This window comes from Neurospora hispaniola (genome assembly GCF_033458365.1).
Source record: "Neurospora hispaniola strain FGSC 10403 chromosome Unknown B0T23scaffold_5, whole genome shotgun sequence".
Classification (NCBI taxonomy): Eukaryota; Fungi; Ascomycota; class Sordariomycetes; order Sordariales; family Sordariaceae; genus Neurospora; species Neurospora hispaniola.
Window position 1 is genome coordinate 3540385 of NW_026944410.1, and position 17098 is coordinate 3557482.

At 53.0% G+C, this 17098-nt stretch overlaps 5 protein-coding genes and 1 non-coding gene across 6 annotated transcripts; 2 read left to right on the forward strand and 4 right to left on the reverse strand.

Annotated features, from left to right (window-relative positions):
* Positions 1–505: 505 nt before the first annotated feature.
* B0T23DRAFT_176368 (uncharacterized protein) lies at positions 506–3156 on the reverse strand. Its single transcript, XM_062833004.1, has 4 exons — positions 2936–3156; positions 2050–2610; positions 1638–1963; positions 506–1581 (listed from the first exon to the last, which is right to left on the reverse strand). The coding sequence occupies exons 1-4, from the start codon at positions 3017–3019 to the stop codon at positions 573–575; spliced, it is 1980 nt and encodes a 659-aa protein (XP_062692273.1). The 5' UTR covers positions 3020–3156; the 3' UTR covers positions 506–572.
* A 1176-nt stretch (positions 3157–4332) lies between these two features.
* On the reverse strand, positions 4333–6732 carry B0T23DRAFT_176358 (uncharacterized protein). The gene has a single exon (XM_062833003.1). It carries the CDS (start codon positions 6503–6505, stop codon positions 4496–4498), a length of 2010 nt encoding a protein of 669 aa, XP_062692274.1. The 5' UTR covers positions 6506–6732; the 3' UTR covers positions 4333–4495.
* Positions 6733–7758: 1026 nt separating this feature from the next.
* On the forward strand, positions 7759–9749 carry B0T23DRAFT_413681 (uncharacterized protein; the record flags this gene model as incomplete). The annotated part of the gene is made up of 6 exons (XM_062839534.1): positions 7759–7949; positions 8408–8448; positions 8507–8516; positions 8575–8636; positions 8674–8736; positions 9079–9749. 6 exons carry the CDS (start codon positions 7759–7761, stop codon positions 9327–9329), a joined length of 618 nt encoding a protein of 205 aa, XP_062692275.1. The 3' UTR covers positions 9330–9749.
* A 3249-nt stretch (positions 9750–12998) lies between these two features.
* B0T23DRAFT_t248 lies at positions 12999–13103 on the reverse strand. Its single transcript has one exon. It is a non-coding gene; the product is annotated as a tRNA-Met (tRNA).
* Positions 13104–13274: 171 nt separating this feature from the next.
* On the forward strand, positions 13275–15533 carry B0T23DRAFT_383147 (uncharacterized protein). The gene is made up of 3 exons (XM_062837385.1): positions 13275–14535; positions 14636–14826; positions 14862–15533. The coding sequence occupies exons 1-3, from the start codon at positions 13564–13566 to the stop codon at positions 15424–15426; spliced, it is 1728 nt and encodes a 575-aa protein (XP_062692276.1). The 5' UTR covers positions 13275–13563; the 3' UTR covers positions 15427–15533.
* An 82-nt stretch (positions 15534–15615) lies between these two features.
* B0T23DRAFT_430069 (uncharacterized protein) lies at positions 15616–16967 on the reverse strand (the record flags this gene model as incomplete). The annotated part of the gene is made up of 2 exons (XM_062840224.1): positions 15616–16151; positions 16214–16967. 2 exons carry the CDS (start codon positions 16965–16967, stop codon positions 15616–15618), a joined length of 1290 nt encoding a protein of 429 aa, XP_062692277.1.
* Positions 16968–17098: the final 131 nt, after the last annotated feature.

Genomic DNA, 17098 nt, shown 5'->3' on the forward strand with positions numbered 1-17098 from the left:
ACCCAAGGCAAGGGGTGTAAGCGGAAAGGGGGAGGAGGGCAACAAATGCGCCTTATCTGGTTGGTCGCCCTATCAACTTCCAGCCCGGGAATCAAGGGGGGATTGCTTCGAACCCCCTTGTTCGGAATGGACCCCTTTGTTTACTTTTCGTCTTGATTCGGTCAAGTCAGGGGCACGACAAGGACAGCTGGGTCCATCGTGCTCAGGGGCAATGACATCACCCCTCTCTAGTGTATATACCCTACACGTAGGTCGGTGTGTCCCCTCCACAAAGTTGAAGTCTGGGGACAGCTCCCTGGAGAAGAAGACAAGTCTCCATCACGATGGTAGTACCATGTCCCACTCGCATCAGGCACAAGAGTATGTATGTTCTCGTCCGTTCAGTCCGGTCCATCTGATATTGGCCGATTGGATATTTGGGCTTCAAGCCATTAAGTAGTGTACATCATCCTCAAACACAATCTATCCCATACATCGCTAACAGAACAAAACAAAACAAACGCCTTTTTCCATCTCAGTCTCATTAGTGTAAAAACCAAACCATTTCCCTACTACTACCACATCCACATCATTCACTCCCCACCCACCAACGCCCTCACATCCCCCACCGCCTCCCTCGCCATCTTCTTCAACAACCCCCTCTCATCCGCCTCCCTAAATCTCTCCCAGCTATCCAGCCCCTCCTTAGCCTGAATGCTCAACGTCTCATACCCCTGCTTAATCACCTCGGCAACCTGCACGCTCGTCAACTTTTCCTTACTACTAGCCCCTGAAGCCAACATGTCCTTGTAGTGCGCCGACACATTCACCAACGTATCGATACTATTACTCTGTCTCTTCTTCAGCCCGTACACATCCCTGAACTTGACCAGCACATCGCCCATCTCGACAATCTTGTAGAACAGATCGTCGTAGGCTGCCGATGTCGGCAGGAACGATTCGCCTGAAGAAAGACCGAGGGCGAGGGTGTTGACCACCAGATCCAAAAGCGTGTCGAGCTGGCCTTGTTGTCCACCTAGCAAAGTCTTGAGGTCCGAGGCGTACGTGGTCAGGAAGCGGATCAAGGACAAAAGAGAGCGGAAGAGCTCGTGCCAGTGGTACTCGAGGCGGGAGCGGGAGCGGGACATGTAGCTGATAAGTCGGAGGAGGATGCCGACGCAGAGGGTGTACAGACCGACGTCGAGCCGGCGGCGGAGGTTGTGGTTGACGGCGTCAATCATGGTGTCGAGGACGGCGGTGGCGAGGACGCGGTCGCCGGCCACGTGGGGGAGGTAAGGGGAGCGTTGCCGGCAGAGACGGACGGGGTGCTTGTGCTCGGGCTCGGAGCTGCAGAGACGTTTGCACAGGACGGGGTCTTCGATTAGGAGGCGGATGATCATGAGGTTGAGGTGGCTGTAAAGGGTGGTGCGTTGTGATAAGTGGGCGTGTTGGAGCATGTACGAGGTTATAGAGAGGAAGCTCGAGAAGGGTGGTTCGTCGCCTTTGGCAAGTGGTGGGAGGGTGACAAGGTTGTGGCAGAAGAGCTTATTTGCGTGAGTAAAGTCGTAGGTTGCTAGGAGGACGGCTGCTTCTTTGCCGGGCCTGTTCTTGTTAGTCCTTGTATCTCCTCAACCCCCCCCTGGTGGATAGTGACTTACAGCGCCGAAAACATCCTCTTTTGGGTCTCCGCATCATACACGGGCTTCTTGTGTTTATTCAACCTCACCAACCCAATCATGCTCAGCGTGCCCGCTATCGACCATCCCTCCGGTAGATCCTCTTGTACCGCAACATACTGCCCTCGTAGCGTTAGACACGCCTCACCCACGGCTCTGATAATTTTCTGTATCGTTTGCTCATTGACAAAGTCGTTCAGCCGCATCTGGTACGGGTTTTGAAACTCGAACTTGTTGTAATTAGCAAGAAGTCCGACCAGCGTGAACGGCCGAACAATATCTTGTGTCGTCTCGGAGTCTTGTATAAGCTGTTGTTTCCGGTAGTCAGCCTTTTGCCCTCACTTCCCCATGACCTTCCTCTTATCCAAACGAACCCGAGCCGTTCAAAACTCACCTTCATCAAAGCAGGAAACATATCTCTCTGGATGAAATAACTCCCCAACCCTGTCCCCCACGCCCCCGCCGTAACCGCCATCGCCACCTCCACCGCCTTGCGCCGGACCTCTATACTCGTCGCGCCTGCATTTCCGCTGCCACCGCGCACAATTCCATCCAAAGCCCCTACAAACTCCCCAAAGACGTGGTCGACACTATCCAGTCCCGCAAGCACCTCGATAATGTCCGAGCTTGGATTCGTGTACTTCTTCCCTAGTATGCTGACAAGGAACACCGATAGCGTGTCAAGCGCGTTCGCTTGCTTGTTCTGACTCTGAGTCTGACTAGAGGCAGAGGCGGACGAGGAAGGCCTGGTGGGCTTGAGCGCGCTCACGGCGCGGGAGAAGAGCTGCTGGGTTTGCGCGGAGTAGAGATGGAGCAGGTCGGAGGCGGAAATGGGGTCGAGGATTTGGCGCAGGGAAGAGCGGGCGGGTTTGAGGATGAAGAACTCGGTCCAGAAACCTTCGGTTTGGGTGGGGGAGTGGTAGTGCGAGTCGAGGTCTTCGTCGTGGTCGTGGTCCTGTTGGTCAGTGGGCGAGAATAGGTCAGTATGTATGCGCGGGTCCGTATGAAAAGAAGGCTGTCGCATTGCGCGCGCGCGATCAATGGGCGAGTCGGTTACGTCGGGCCAAACGGGATTCATGGAACCAGCGAGGCGGCGATCGCGATATGGCAACTATCGAGGGGCGCGGGCGCGCGGGGTATGTATGTGATGAAGCACGGAGAGGGAGAGGATTGACGAGGGTGATGTCAACTAACCTACAGCGCAGTTGACGTTAGCTTCTCCCTTCTCCAATTCTATTGCAGTATACCCGACGGCAGCAAGACATCAGAAGCTGACACACCTTAAATAGCTCCTGATAAAGCTGCACAATCTTGGCCTGGAACGCCTCCGGCCGAGGCTGTTGCGTAAGGGGGGATTGCTCCATCCCGGTCCGCTGCTTTGCGCTGTGCTGGCGTCGCGATAATTCGTTGTCGTAGGGTAGGTAAATAGCGGTTCGTAGTAGTGACACCGTAACCGTAACGGAGTCGGGAATGCGCAAAGTCGGTGACAAGGTGAAGCAAGGAAAAGGGCCGGCCGAGTTTGGGTGGTTCGCGGGACGGAGCACGGAGGGAAGGATGACGATGATGATAAGCTGTTGTTTTAGCGAACGATAACTGAACACAGTACAGTGATGCTATGCTGCGCGCGGCGTCCCTGCTCTATGGTAGCTGCCCTGGTCGTTCCGGCAGCGGCAATGCCCAAGATTGAGAATCTCCGCTCCATCCCTGGCTGCAGTGACAAAGGTGGGTCACCCGTCCATGGAACCTGATCGACTGGATGCCTTCAGTTTTGGGTTCCCACAGTACACTACCTATAAACACCGTGCCTCGCAGCTTGGGCGGCCCTGGCTCCATTTTTCCAATAGGGCTGAATAAGTAAGTAGCTTCAGTTCCGATCCCGTTTTCAAAACACACCCAACCCGACGGCTCCAGTTTGGCACTACTTCTAGGAACAGCTTGATGGGTTGGCCTTGCTTGCTCGCTTATTTAATTCAAGGGCCGTTCCTCGTCTGCCGTCCGCACGTGGTTAAATTAGCTTGGTGACATCTGTTGACTTATGGCTCAAGACGACATGACTCGGTTACCAGAAATAAGGGACGACAGTGATTTTGAGACTTGAGGCGCCGTGATTTCTGGTCCATGTTAAAATTGTTGTACTAGTTTCGTGATTATTCGAATAAGGAATATTGCTTCACAATCCCTTGTTGTTGACCCGTTGCTTTCCCCTCCGACTTTATCTGTGGTGTTAGCCTAGAAGCTCCCCATGTGTTGCTTTGCTTCGTTTTGTGTACTATTTCTATCGTCCTCGGGCATCGTCAAATTCAGTAAGACGAATCGCTTAAATCAACAACGGAGCCAGACTCCAAGCTCAAAGCACACAACAGAACAACTCATCCCAGTACGTCATGGCCATCATATACAGTCTACTTTCGTGCGTTGTCCCATTACCAATCCCACTCAAAACATACTGCGACCCTCAGGGAGGGATACTAGTCATAAGTCGTACTCATCAAGAATAACAGTCAAAGGCGGTTAATGTTGTGCCCATCGTGCAAATGCTTTTGTGTCGGAACAGTAATCATGTTGCCGCTAACAATAGGGAATGTTGCCCCGTCGAATACCATACCAAGCAAGAATTAATAAAGGACGCCCTGGAACAATGACAAAATAAGCTTTGATCGCGACGCTAAAAAATGCAACCCAAGAAAAGTGATCGTCGTGGTGATGTACCGCTAGTGTAGGCACACCTCGAGTCTCCACTCCGCACGTCATCTTTTCCATCTTGAACGTTCGACTCGTCCAACAGAGGAACGAAAAGCCATGACGCAAAACAAAACAGTAGAGGCAATAGCCAGAAGACCTTATAGTCCCCAACTACCTCTTCTTTCTCGTACGCCCCAAGCCAGCGGACTGATGGCATCCAGGTCGGGGTGCTGCCTCGCCCACTCATAAATGTACTTTTTGAGCGCCTTCCACCGAGGACACCTATTCTCCTCGGGAGTATCGTCCTTCTCTTCGCTATCGAGCATAATGTGGCCGGTAGCCTTGGCCGTACCGCCGGGAGTGACTCTTGCATCCCCATTGGTCCTCCTGTCATCGCCACCCCAGAGATTCTCCATAATCGCGTAGTCGTCCCGTCCTAGTTCTTCGACGGGAATCCGACTGATCTTGCCAAGTTCCTCGTCGTATTGTCTTGCTAATGCGGGATACCCAAGTGAAAGGTAGTTGTACACTTGTGTGACAAAATGGTCGTCAAACTCTGCGGCAATTTTCTCTTCTAGATCGGCAGCCGCCTTCTCTTTCTTTAGTCTCTCTTCAAGACCTTGCAAAGGAAGCATGTGGAGGCCCTTGCGCTCGTTGTTCTTGGTGCGATGCTCGGGATGTGACCAAGGGGGGATTTGGAGAGATGTGTTCCTCGTAAAACCATCAGACGGGGTTCCTTCTGCGCTCAGCTCGGGTGGTGTCGATTGCCCAAAGGCTTGCGCAAAGGGGTCACGAGGTGAATGTGAAGGATAAGGGGTGCTAAGATACTGTGGTCGCTCAGCCGGGATGATATGCTCGTCCTTATCATGAGCAAAGCAGTATCCACGCCAGAGACCCCGCTGCTCACTGGGGTCCCGGTTCTCATCCTCTTTTGTTGTTTCCTTCTCCAGATCCCATAAATGGTCTGGTTCCAGCTTGGTGTGTTTGGGGGACTGGCACATCCTGAATACCAAGTCCTGGCCGAGCATCGGAGGTGAAGCCTTCACCCGTTGTCGGTGCTGATTCCTCGCACGTTCCAATGACATGTCTCGCTCGGGCTCGGCATACGGCTGGAAGGCATATCCATGGCTTCCAAACGCAGTATCTGGGGGTATCTGAGCTGGGGAGGCATAAGGCATATCTGCAGCCTTCCCCAAAGGCGCCGACGGTATGTATGGCATGAAACTCTCGCCTATTGGGCGACGAGGGGGCGACTCGGGTGGGATGTACGGCATGGCGGATTCACCAATGACAGGTAGAGGTGACTCAGACCGCATCAGTGGCATGTGAGATTCACCAATCGGGCCCCGGTTGGCAGGTGACGGTCGTGATGCCCAGAGAGGGGAACCGGTGAGAGGTGACCTAGGGGCAGAGGTCAGGTTCATCACATCGTTGAGTGGCTCGTCAAAGCTCATATTGTCCAACTCGAGGGTCGAGACTCTTTCTGGCTCAAAATCACGTTTGGCCTCATTCTGCAGCATCTCGGCATGTTCCTGCATCTCTTTGAAGGCCCAACTGATGTCTTCCTCGGACGAGTTCCGACGCGAAAGATAAGTAGCCCATGGACCTCTCGTCAGGGGTCGTCCTCTCGTGGCCATCTCGTCGTCCTCCGAGCCTTCGCGAACGTAAAAGTGTTCAGCGCCACCTATGCGCTCACTACTGTTCGGGAAGGCACTCATGGCCATCTCTTGCATTTTCTGAGCCTGGGCATCCCGGGCCACCAAGTCGAAGAAACCATCGGCAATCTCATCGTCACACGATTCTCGACGGGAATGGCCCTTTTTCCTCTGGGCAGGGGGTGTAGGTGATGCTATCGATGTTCCCTGCCCGAGCCTCCTCTTAGCCTTGGCCTTGGGCGCATAAATGTGGTTCGTGTAGGGAGTAATGTCTGTTTTATCGGTGGGTCTGGTGGCAGGGCCTTCATCGCCTACGCGGCGGGATCTTCGTACCGAGGATTCGACTAGCTGAGGAGCGAACCTTCGTTTCTCGCGGGGTGGCGGTGATGGTGAGCGCGGCGACGGACTAGGTGTAAGCTCGCCATTCGGCATTGCTTTCCGGTAGCGCTCAAACGTGGTCTCGACGGGTATGGGTGTGAACTTTCGTCTGGGCCGTTCTCGGGAGGTTGCCATTGTGTCGCTTCAGTGATTGGATGAAAAGGAAACAAGACGATACGGCCGAGCTTGCAAGCTCTGCGACGGCTCGTATGTCGCAAGGGGGCACGAACGGTGCGGTTGCGATTTTATGGTTGTGTATTTGACCGGGAGGGCGCCGAAATCGCAGTCTGTTGGTGCAGAGATTTTGGATCCAACTGCGGAGGTAGCGGAGGTACGGCGGGCTGCTGCTGGTTGGGGGAGTGTTATCTTTTGTTGGCCCCCTCTCTTTGCGGATGGCGTCGGCAATGGTGGGATTAATGGTGGTTTTGGTAAATTGATATGGGTGTGGTGGGTGCCGCGGCGCGCTGATAGAGGAGCGATGCAACCAATTCCCCCGGTGGTGGCGTGTGCCTGGAGGTTGTGGAGGTGATGGTGATACTTGTTGCTTAGCCGGGGATGGGGTCGGGGGTTTGTGTCCACGGATAAGACAATGAGGAGCGCACGAGGTCGGGAATCGTCAAAGAAGTCAGTCCAGCGTCGATCGGACAGCGGTGCGGCGGCGCTCGAGACAAAGGGCGGCTTTTGTACGTCTGTCCAAAAAAAACAAAAACAAAAACAAAAAAAAAAAAAAAAAAAAAAAAAAAAGGAAAAAGGGGTCGGCTGATGATGTGGTCGGATCTCGGGATGTCGTCCAGTTGTATCCCTGGTCACTTTAAGGTCGAGGCTGGAAAATAAATCTGGTAAGGGTTAACGAATGACGAGAAGGCGGTCACTGGATATGTACCTAGAGTGACGGGGGAAAAAAGTAATTATGGCAATGAACATCTGAGCTCTTACGGGATTTTGACGGGGGAGACCAGGTATTGCACCCGGCAGGACCGGGGTTGGTTCTCTGAAGATGGTGATTCACGGGGGAAGAGCAAACGGAAGGGCCCAGTTCGATTTCCAGGGACCAGCGAGTTGTGGGTTTCTGGTGGACTGCCTGGCTGCGTGAGCTGTGGAGAGTCGACTGGCCTGTCGCAAGATCGCTGTTCAGGGTCCGACTCTAGGTGGTCATCATCCGTGGGAGCCGAGATCGCTTCACAGTTCCTCCACTTTGTTGTTCACGTTGTGCGACATTTGTCTGTTAGGTACGGTATTCATGGAAGGAAAAGAACAGAAGAGAAGAGACGGCCACGACGATGGCTTGTGAGACTCGAGATAAAGGTACGCAATACTCTTCACTTGATCGTGTTGTGTAAGGCGCCACCTCAACCTATCTGTGTCGCAAACACGGCAAGGCAGTACAGATGGATGTCGGGTACAGTCGTGAATGCTGCAGACAGTCAAATATCGGCAGTCAGCCCAGCGCAATTGGAGGTGGAAATAACGAATACAAAGAACATACGGGCGCCGCGGAGTTCCTTCAATGTCTCCCCACAGTACAAAGCGCAAAAGCTGGCTCCAAGCCTACCCCGCGTAACCGGCATAATCAGGCATGGTCAGGCCTGTTCCAGAAGGGCTTTGGGCCAAGGGAAGGCGGTCAGTCGGCAGCGGATCTGAGCCCTGTCACAGTGTTTGATGAGAGACACACATGGCGGCTACTTTGACACAGTCAGATCCGCTGCACTCAGTCCGACCTGCGTGAATCTTCTCAAGTGAGTGCCTGCCACTCATCCGTCGCCTCCACGCCTCCTGCTGTAGCCAGTGGTGATGCTCCTTCCAGCCGTCTTCTCCTGTGATCACCAAAACATGATGCAGGGCAACAACGGCACCATGGTTTCTCAGGCGGGGACTGTCGTATCTTTACCGTATTATCCACGCTGACAGAGTGAGGGAAACGGCAAGGTTTCCGCTGCATTTGCGTCGCATGTGGCTGCAACTTGTGATGGGTTTGTTGTCTTGATTTTGGCCTCCCTCTGCAGGTCTCATTCCTGTCCCATCTCCTCGGCTTTTTAGGTCCAACGGGAACGTCGTGATTGACGGAGTTTGTGTTTATGGTAGGTAGCGAATTGCATTCCTATTGATGAAGAATCCCGCACACTGGGCAGCAACTAGTGGGATTCCCGTTATGTACCTCTACACTTCCAACTGTCACCGTAGCAGTGCCAGTTCGGAACCCAAAGTGGGAACTCGATTACCCTGCATCTCACCGACCAGACCCTACCATCCACATCACCACCCAACCGTAACATCGTGAAGAAGCACGTCAACCTCGAGAAAAGAAAACCTTTTCTCTCCTGGACATTCCAGCCTTTCCTCGAAGCATCTTGGCGGCCTACGCTACGGTAGGTACTGGCGGTCTAGAACCTCTTAGCAGCTCGAGCTACCCCAGCAAAGCTCGACAACCCTGATGGCCAGCTCAGGTACCGACAAGGCCGCCTCAAGCGCCAGTTCCAAACGGGCAATGTGTCGTGATACCAGTGGGCACTTTTCCCGTCAAGTGACTCGGGCCATGGTCACATTGATTACGGCATCTGATGAGGTGATGCATTGGATCTTTCGCTTTTCTCAGAGCGCCCTTGCAGCCGCTTTGCCGTAGCCATGGTGATAGCGACTCGGGCGGGCTTCTCATCGTCTTTCAGGAGCTCACACTACTTCGCCTCAGGAAATGGGGAGATTTGTGAAAGTGAAACCTCCGAAGCCTCTCTTCACTTTCCGAGGCAATATGGACGTCAATCACCCACAATCACCCTCCACTATCACCGTCACGCCAAGGCCGTGGTGCTCGCTAATCTCTCGTTTCTGGAAGCCTATTGCAGCCCTATCGTTATCAGACAGCCACGGATTCGCCAACCACTGTCACATCGGGTGGGCCCGTTGGTTGATCAGAACGCCAATCTTTCGCTTAATCAGAAGCACCGTGGGTGGCAAGTCGTAACCAAAAACGGGTGGTACACTAGTGTCCGAAACTCGCCGCTAAACACCGGTCTTAATGAGTTATTCGCCCGTCATCTTTCACAAGCGTCGAATGACCGTTGAAGGAAGCCGAAAGTCCGGGGAAGGTCTAAGAGCGAGACAAGGGGAGTTTAAGGTATCTCTGGGGAAACACTGGCAAATCTTGGAGAGCGGCTCGTTTGTGCTACGCGGGGCTGGCGAGCTGCAATGAGAGACAATCACAAAAGCAGCTACAGTGTCGTGAATACTGGTAGTGAGCAAGGTCCCCCCAATGTCTGTTGTTGGCCTCGGGAAAGCAGCCGGGATGCAGCGTCAACCACCAGACCTTTAACAGCCTCGTTTTCTCGCTTCAGATGGGGTCACCATGTGCTGGTGTGCCGGGAAACGCCCACTTTTTCTCACCGTATCTTGATTCCTTGTGTTTTTCTTTTTTAGGTATTCGACATTCATCAACGAACCGATCATTCCCATCACCTCATGACATCCCGCTACTGGGTGCCAAAGCAATGCACCCCCAATCCTTGGCTCTCCCGGGCTCAACTAAGCTTGGAAAATAATCTCCTGGCATCCCACCACCACCACCGGACGGCGACCGGACCAGCACCGGATGTCGGTCGAGTACCAGTGCAATGAACCACAAACACTACCTTCAAAAACTACCTACCGGATGTTGTGGTACGCAGTACGAGTGTCTACCATGCCTGTTGTATCTCGTTACCGACCGGGAAAGGGCTATCGTTGCACCAATTCCTAGACTCAGCGTACCTGTGTTTCATACAAGCCACACGCAGCATGAGATCCTCTCGTGATGTCCCCCACTCCTTCTCATTGGGCGGAAAACTAACCCATGGTTGGAATCAGCACCAATGGAAAGACTAATTGCTTTTAACACGGACCTTTTTTTGAACAGAAATCACCACTTTTTTCGCGAGTGACCGTGTTCTTAGACCTTTCTAGCAGACCGCTTTTCTTTTCTGGTTGTCAGGATAATACATGGTGAGACATGGAGGTAGTCAGGTCGCAAGACGCCGATGACATAGGACAGTATCCTGGTCCGAACCGGTCTCAGGTTCCTCGACACGGAAATAAGACGACATTGCCATGGTCGGTACCCGTTTAGTCAGTTCAGCCTCAGTTTACATTGGATTGAAGCTATTCTCCCTGGATATTTGCGACCCCATCTACTGGTCAAATCTGATACCATTGCGCCGCTGCAATCGATGAAACGCTGAATGAATACCACGCCTGATATCCTGTGTTCCACCTTTTGACTCTTGGTCTGTATCAGCTGCCCATCAATAACCATGATGTTTCTCAGCGTTCACCAACACTTGATCAATCGGGTAACTTGAATTCTTGTTCATTTTCTGTCGGACCGTCATCTCTCTCCCTTGGATACGGCACTTCCGCTCACTCACTCGGTACCTCAATAATTGTCTTTACTTCCAATCGAACCCTTTTGAAGTGTATACTTTTGTTTTGAGCTCTTCAAACATGAAAGGCAACTCGACGACCACTTATGCAAGCTGGCAAACACCCCCCGGCACTTCCTCAGCACTTCCCCAGATTCTCCCCAGATCTTGGCTCAATGCTAAGCTATGTGGCTACAGTATGTGGGGCATCAGCATGGTGGATTCAGAGAGAGCGATCATCAATCATGTCAGTGTCGGTGATCCTTCATCCTCGAGCTGCTCAGGACGGAACTCCCCGAGGTGGAGCCTCTAGACTAGGTGTTAGTGTAGAGTCACACACACATTCCAAATCCGATGTGCATCGACCGGGTTGCGGGGTCGTCTGAAGGCAGATAGATGATCCCGAAGATCTGGGGAGTTCGAATGACAATAAAGGAGGTTCTAGTCCGGGCAGGGCTAGGCCTGGCTGGGTAAGAGGAGTTGGGCAAGTCTGGGCATTGCAGTCTAGTGATGAAGCAATGCTGCCACTTCTTTCGGGCTTTCCCAGACATCAAATACTAGTATATTCTCGCAGCTTCGTGAAGCCCAATGGTCATTTAAAAGATTAGCGGTAACTGAGTCCCTAGAAAGAATCGCCGCCATATACTAGCCGTGAGCCGTGAACCTCAAGCTCCGAGTCCGGACCCCTCAACTTTTCGGTGCAACACTCCGATCTTTACTTCTGCGGCCACATGCAGCGCCTCCGACTTTGATGATCTTCTTCCGACTTCAAGAAGCGAGAGTCTCACGTCAGTTCCTAGGGGGGTACGCTGTTCCACTGTTTCAAGTTGATGTCTCGCTAGGAACTTCCTTTACCGAGTACCATGTATAACATCCCGTCGGTGAACGTTTGTGGGGATTTAAATCGTTTCCCGACGTCACTACCTAGACACCGGTTGGCGGTTACACGGGACACACCGAACTGTGCAGTGATGTGAACGACTAATAATGATCCGTTACACGGCAGATTTCTGGAAGGGGGATATTTGCCTTATTGGATAGGTAGTAGGACTGACATTTGGAGTTCCCAGGGAGCACTTTCCACTTTCCCATCTGGGTGGGTGGCCAGTTACATACCTGAGAATCAGACATTTGGCAGGTACGTCGGAGTCGCGCACCGCAGAGGTACTTATACAGTACTTTCCTTCTTTGCGTTTGAGTGCCTCATCCGATATCGCGAAGATCGTAGCTTCATGAGGAGGATAAGTACCTACCTTAGGTTGCTCCCATATCTTGACACTCACCCACCTCGCGGAATACGTGTGGGATGGAGGGGGCTCGTGGCCATAATGGACGCGTAGCACCTCATTATTTCTGCCTTTTGGACGAGTAAAGAAATTCGCGGTACGGCAGTCGAGCTTGCTCTGTCTAGAGGTACTTGCTTACTTTTATTCCATTGATCCAGGCCTGAGTATTCGAAAATCACAGGACCCAATGTGCGATCTGGGAAGGTAGCACATCTCCCTTACCTAACCGAATCCCTTTGCGCCTACCTTTTCGCCTTGTACTATTCTTGATTTCTGATCAAGCTGACGAGATCCACAAGCAGTGTTGAAACAGGTTCGACAGACTTCAATAACTCGAGAGCTACCTAAGTAGGTAACAACGGGTAGTCCCTTGAGACGCAGTAAAATGAGGGGCTTTGCAAAATGTTGCCGCGATGGCGCTGATGCCCAAGCCCTTCAGGAAAGAACAATCCGAAGCAGGCGACCAACCAGGATCACAGCTCGTGGACTTCAACTCATAACCTGGAAGTCATAAGTATGAGTAGAAGCGATTGGACTGGCAAGTGCAATCGATGTTCAAAGGGCCATGGATGCCCACCTAAGAAACTGCCCAGCGCGTTCCTTCTCCTTCTCAGTTCATTGTTCGGGCTTTTCCGTGTCCGCGTATACTGGGATGATGCTCTATATTGTTCATGGTTGTGATCCTGAATACGCCGGCATTTCATTCCCGATATCAGCCTCAAGATGTGAACCACATCATTCTGCGTCCACATCTATCGCGGATGAACAAAAGAAGGGTAAGCATAAGGATACAATACTTGGGGGTATGGTATGGTAGGGTGCTGAAAAATGGCCCTACACCAGGCCGGCCTCAACCCCCAAGTAACATGAGAAAAAGAAAAAACATCACAACCCGCTGCGAAAGCCTGGTTCAGAGAGAGAAGAGAAAAAAGTCTCAAAAAATGCAAAAACAATTGGGACCTGGGAGGCTCGAACTCCCGACCTCAGGATTACTCTGATGTTAAACCAGATCATACTGTAGTATGAGACCTGCGCGCTAGCCAACTGCGCCAAGGTCCCTATTGTTGAGGTAGCGTTTGCTAAAAAGCTCTCATAAGGATAGACACAAGCACAAAGGATTGAGTTGTGCTTCAACCGTGACAACAGTACAAGAATATTCGATCCGGTCTAGCGCCGACATCCGCATTTCGATTCAAAATTATATATATTGTAAGGTTGAAACGTTGATCACTTGAAATAGAGCGAGGACTGGGATGAGGGCATTCCCAGCGTTAAAGTGCTCGCTGCGTGCCGCGGATGTCAAAACTGCCGCCCGTTGCACTGTCGCGATTACTGTGCCTTATCGTGCAGTTCGTCATCGACCCGCCCGAAATTCCCCTGGAGATCGCCGCCGATAACCGCGAACGTTGCCTCTTGATACCCAAAATTTTGTTTCACTTTCTTCTTGTCTTTCTTTCCCACTTCCTCCGTTTGGTCCGATAAATACCTTCGTTTGCTTGAACCTCCCTGGGCCCTCGCCATGAGCTTCAACCCCATGCTCTGCACCCGCCCCCTCCGCGCCCTGCGCACAACCGCCAGCAACCCGATCTCAACCCCCTCCGCACGATCATTATCACACTCCTCCTGCGTATATTCTGCCGCCGATAACTCTTCCAAGCCTCTCAAGTCCGAACCCGATACAAACAACTACACAAACCACGACCTAACCTCCGATCGCAAGCCCACCGATTCCCAAAATGACACTACAACGCCGCCTAAGTCCAAAGACGCCTCTCCCTCGCCCGACCCCGAGGAAGAACAAGGCCCCATGACCCGCCGTCTCGCCCAAGCAACCGAAGACGCCCTCCTAACAGGCGGCCGCGCCGGCCTCCGCGCCATCGAAGAAGCCGGCTTCGACGAAACCCTGCGCGACCGACTCCTAGCCAAAGTGGCCTCTGCCAAGTTCGCCTCCGAGCACGCCTCCACGCTCTCCGAAGCCGGGATCACCTCTTCTGGCCACAGTCGCATCCCCGAGTCCGCGGGGCAGGGCACGCGATCGATCGCCTCTTCGCAGGCATGGACGGGCGAAGAGTCAACGGAGGACGCGGTATTGAGAATGTTGAACGATGCACACAAGCCGCTAGGGAGGGAGGCGAGGGGGAAGCCTAAGATTCCGAGCCCGGTGGTGGATATGCGGATTAAGCGGCAACCGCAGATGAGTGCGGGGAGGAGGGTGGCGAGCGCGAGGGAGAAGGCGCAGGCGTATGTGGACATGGAGTTGCCAAAGGCCGAGTCGATGGGACTGACGGAGGAAGAGCGGGAGGAGTTGCGGCGGGAGTTTAGAGAGCGGTTTACGCCGGTTGCGAGGGCGATGCCGAATACGGTTTCGGGGCTGGCGGCGTTGGCGAATGAACGGATTGAGAATGCGATTGCGAGAGGCCAGTTCAAGAATATACCGAGGGGCAAAGGGGTGGAGAGGGATACGAGGGCTGACAATCCTTTTATTGATACTGTGAGTTTTGGCTCTACCTTGATGTTGCTTCCCACTGCTCTCCCATGCTCAATATTATGTACGGCATTGCTGATGAGAGATATGAAAAACAAAAAAACAGACCGAATACATAATGAACAAAATGATCAAACGCCAAGAAATCGTCCCCCCTTGGATCGAAAAACAACAAGAGCTCATCAAAACCGCCGAGTCCTTCCGCAAGCGACTCCGCAACGACTGGCTACGCCATGCCGCCCGGATGATCTCCAGTCGGGGCGGCACCCTAGAAGACCAAATCCGTCGAGCGAGCGAGTACGCCCGCGCCGAGGAGATCCATAACCCCGAAGGCGCAACGTGGATCAGATAGCTGTACCGACCAACTCGACAGAAGATCCCGTCATGGTCAAGATCCGGCAGCAGACGCCGGACGTTTCTGCCACTTCTGGGAGTACTAGTCAGGAGCCAGCAGTAGTAGCAACAGCAGCAGCAGCCGTAGAAACACCAACGCCAAAAACCCAAGAACCCGAAATTTCCTTCACCAAACCCTTCCGCGACCCGTCCTGGGAAGCAGCCGAGCGCTCCTTCCTCGAACTGTCCATCACCAATCTGAACGCCATCACGCGGTCCTACAATTTGATGGCGCCCGAGCTAGCCAAGAAGCCGTACTTCAATTTGGATCGGGAACTGAACAACTGTTTTGCGGACGTGGCGCCGTTGATTGCGCAGACGATCAAGGAGAGGGCGACGAGGCCGGCGGGAGGGAATATCGCTGATGCTATGGCGTATAAGAAGCCGGATGGGATTTTGGGGAGGTTTACGGGGGAAGGGAAGGGGCAGAGGGTCTATGAGAGGAAGGAGCCGCAGTATGGGTTTAGAGAGTTTTGGAGGGATTTGTGGAGGAAGGACAAGTAGTCGACTAGAGGTACCTACGGGCAGAATGGCAACACAGGTTGGCCACTCTAGTTACAACATGGAAGCACATGCAGACATCAGTCTGAACAACCAAGATGCTGAGGCCTCATGTATGTTGGGGAAAAGGAAGAGATCATGTTCATTCATAAGGCCGTTAGGTGAGGGTATCGGACCAGCCGATGGCGTGCCTCACTGAGTACTATCCGTGCTCTGCGTGCTTTGTGACATACCAGCCCCAGACTTCTCGCCGTTACCGCACGCCGCCCTCATCATCGCCTGTGCCATGTCCTTGAACAGCTCCGATTTGATCTCTGCCGCCAGCTCCTGTCTGAGCTCTGCCTTCAGTTCCTCCTTGATCTCCTGCCGCATCTCGTCCATTAAGCCCTCTCGCATATCGGCCCACAACTGCGACTGCTGCTCCTCCGTCTTCTCCAGCACAAGCTCCCGCGTCTCGCCAAACACCTTGTCCTCCAACTCCCATCGCACATCATCCATGTCATTGCCGATTTTATCGTTTACATGTTCGATAATGTTCTCGATTTCCTCCGTATCGCAACGGCATGGAGTGTGATCACACCGAGAGTCGGCCACCATCTTCTCGAGGTGTGCAACGCGACTTTGCAGATCGGCATGGCGCTTGGCTAGTTGAGCGAAGGCAGTGAGGATGCGCTTGTCGGTGGTGGTTGAGGGAGACAGGGATTCACTGGTTCGCCGACGTTTGCGGTCTAAGAGGCAGCGCGTTAGTAACCTGATGAGATAATGATGTGAGTGAGCGCAGAGAACATACCAGACGGAGTTATCACTTGCGTCGGACTCTGGGGAGAGTCATCCTTGGTATATGCCGGCGCTACTTCTTCTATCGTTTGCTGCAAAAGTTGCTTTCCTGTCTCGTTGCTGGGACCCGCGCCGGGCTTTGCGTGAGTCATATCTAAGTCTAGAGCGTGACCGCCGACACCCTTATACAATTTGCGTAGATCCGCCCGCACGACATCTGTCCTCAACCGGGACCTGACATTGATAGACGAGAAGACCGACGGTAGCAAAGACAACTGATGCCGAGTCTCTAGACCCAAACGGAGCATTTCCAAGTAGATAGTAAAGCTATGAACGGTGGCGAGGGCTTTCAAACTGTCCAGTACAGCTTTTGATTTTGGCTTCGGTTCCAGTGGCATATTGTTTGGAACCACTAAGCTGGGCAACTGTGCCATAGTAAAGCGCAAGCGAATGGATTTGTTGGAAGATTCCTCCATGCCGGGGATAGATGGATGATTGCAAACTTCATATTCGATGGACTGGATGTTCTCCGGGTAGATGAACAGGCGAAGATTCCTTTTGAGGGCCGTGTCGGCCTTGAGGTACACAAGGCCATGCAAAATGAAGAGGCCATGCCGTTCTGAGGTATCGACGTGAAGGTCCAAAGACAGGTCGAAGGTGTGTTGCACATCATGATTCGCGTCCTCCCATACAACCACGCTGTCCCGATTCGACATATCAATCTTGCAGTGCCATTCGTCGTCGCTCGAGTCAAGCACGGCCGACATGATGTTGTCGTCGTGGTTGTTGACGAGAATGTCGGTTAGCTCGTCACGAAGGTTGTCCCCGTCGTTCAACCCATTCACCTCCCTTGGACTGTTAGCCGTAAGCACGGTTAAACATCATGGTCATGGTGCTG

What these genes read in the sequence shown, in the direction of transcription:
- B0T23DRAFT_176368 (XM_062833004.1), bottom strand. Translation starts at nt 3,019, where the DNA reads ATGGAGCAATCCCCCCTTACGCAACAGCCTCGGCCGGAGGCGTTCCAG. An exon ending in TGTTTCCTGCTTTGATGAAG is followed by an intron (nt 1,964 to 2,049) that starts GTGAGTTTTGAA and finishes CGGAAACAACAG; the next exon opens with CTTATACAAGACTCCGAGAC. An exon ending in AAGAGGATGTTTTCGGCGCT is followed by an intron (nt 1,582 to 1,637) that starts GTAAGTCACTAT and finishes TAACAAGAACAG; the next exon opens with GCCCGGCAAAGAAGCAGCCG.
- B0T23DRAFT_176358 (XM_062833003.1), bottom strand. Translation starts at nt 6,505, where the DNA reads ATGGCAACCTCCCGAGAACGGCCCAGACGAAAGTTCACACCCATACCC.
- B0T23DRAFT_383147 (XM_062837385.1), top strand. Translation starts at nt 13,564, where the DNA reads ATGAGCTTCAACCCCATGCTCTGCACCCGCCCCCTCCGCGCCCTGCGC. An exon ending in ACAATCCTTTTATTGATACT is followed by an intron (nt 14,536 to 14,635) that starts GTGAGTTTTGGC and finishes ACAAAAAAACAG; the next exon opens with ACCGAATACATAATGAACAA. An exon ending in CAAATCCGTCGAGCGAGCGA is followed by an intron (nt 14,827 to 14,861) that starts GTACGCCCGCGC and finishes ATAACCCCGAAG; the next exon opens with GCGCAACGTGGATCAGATAG.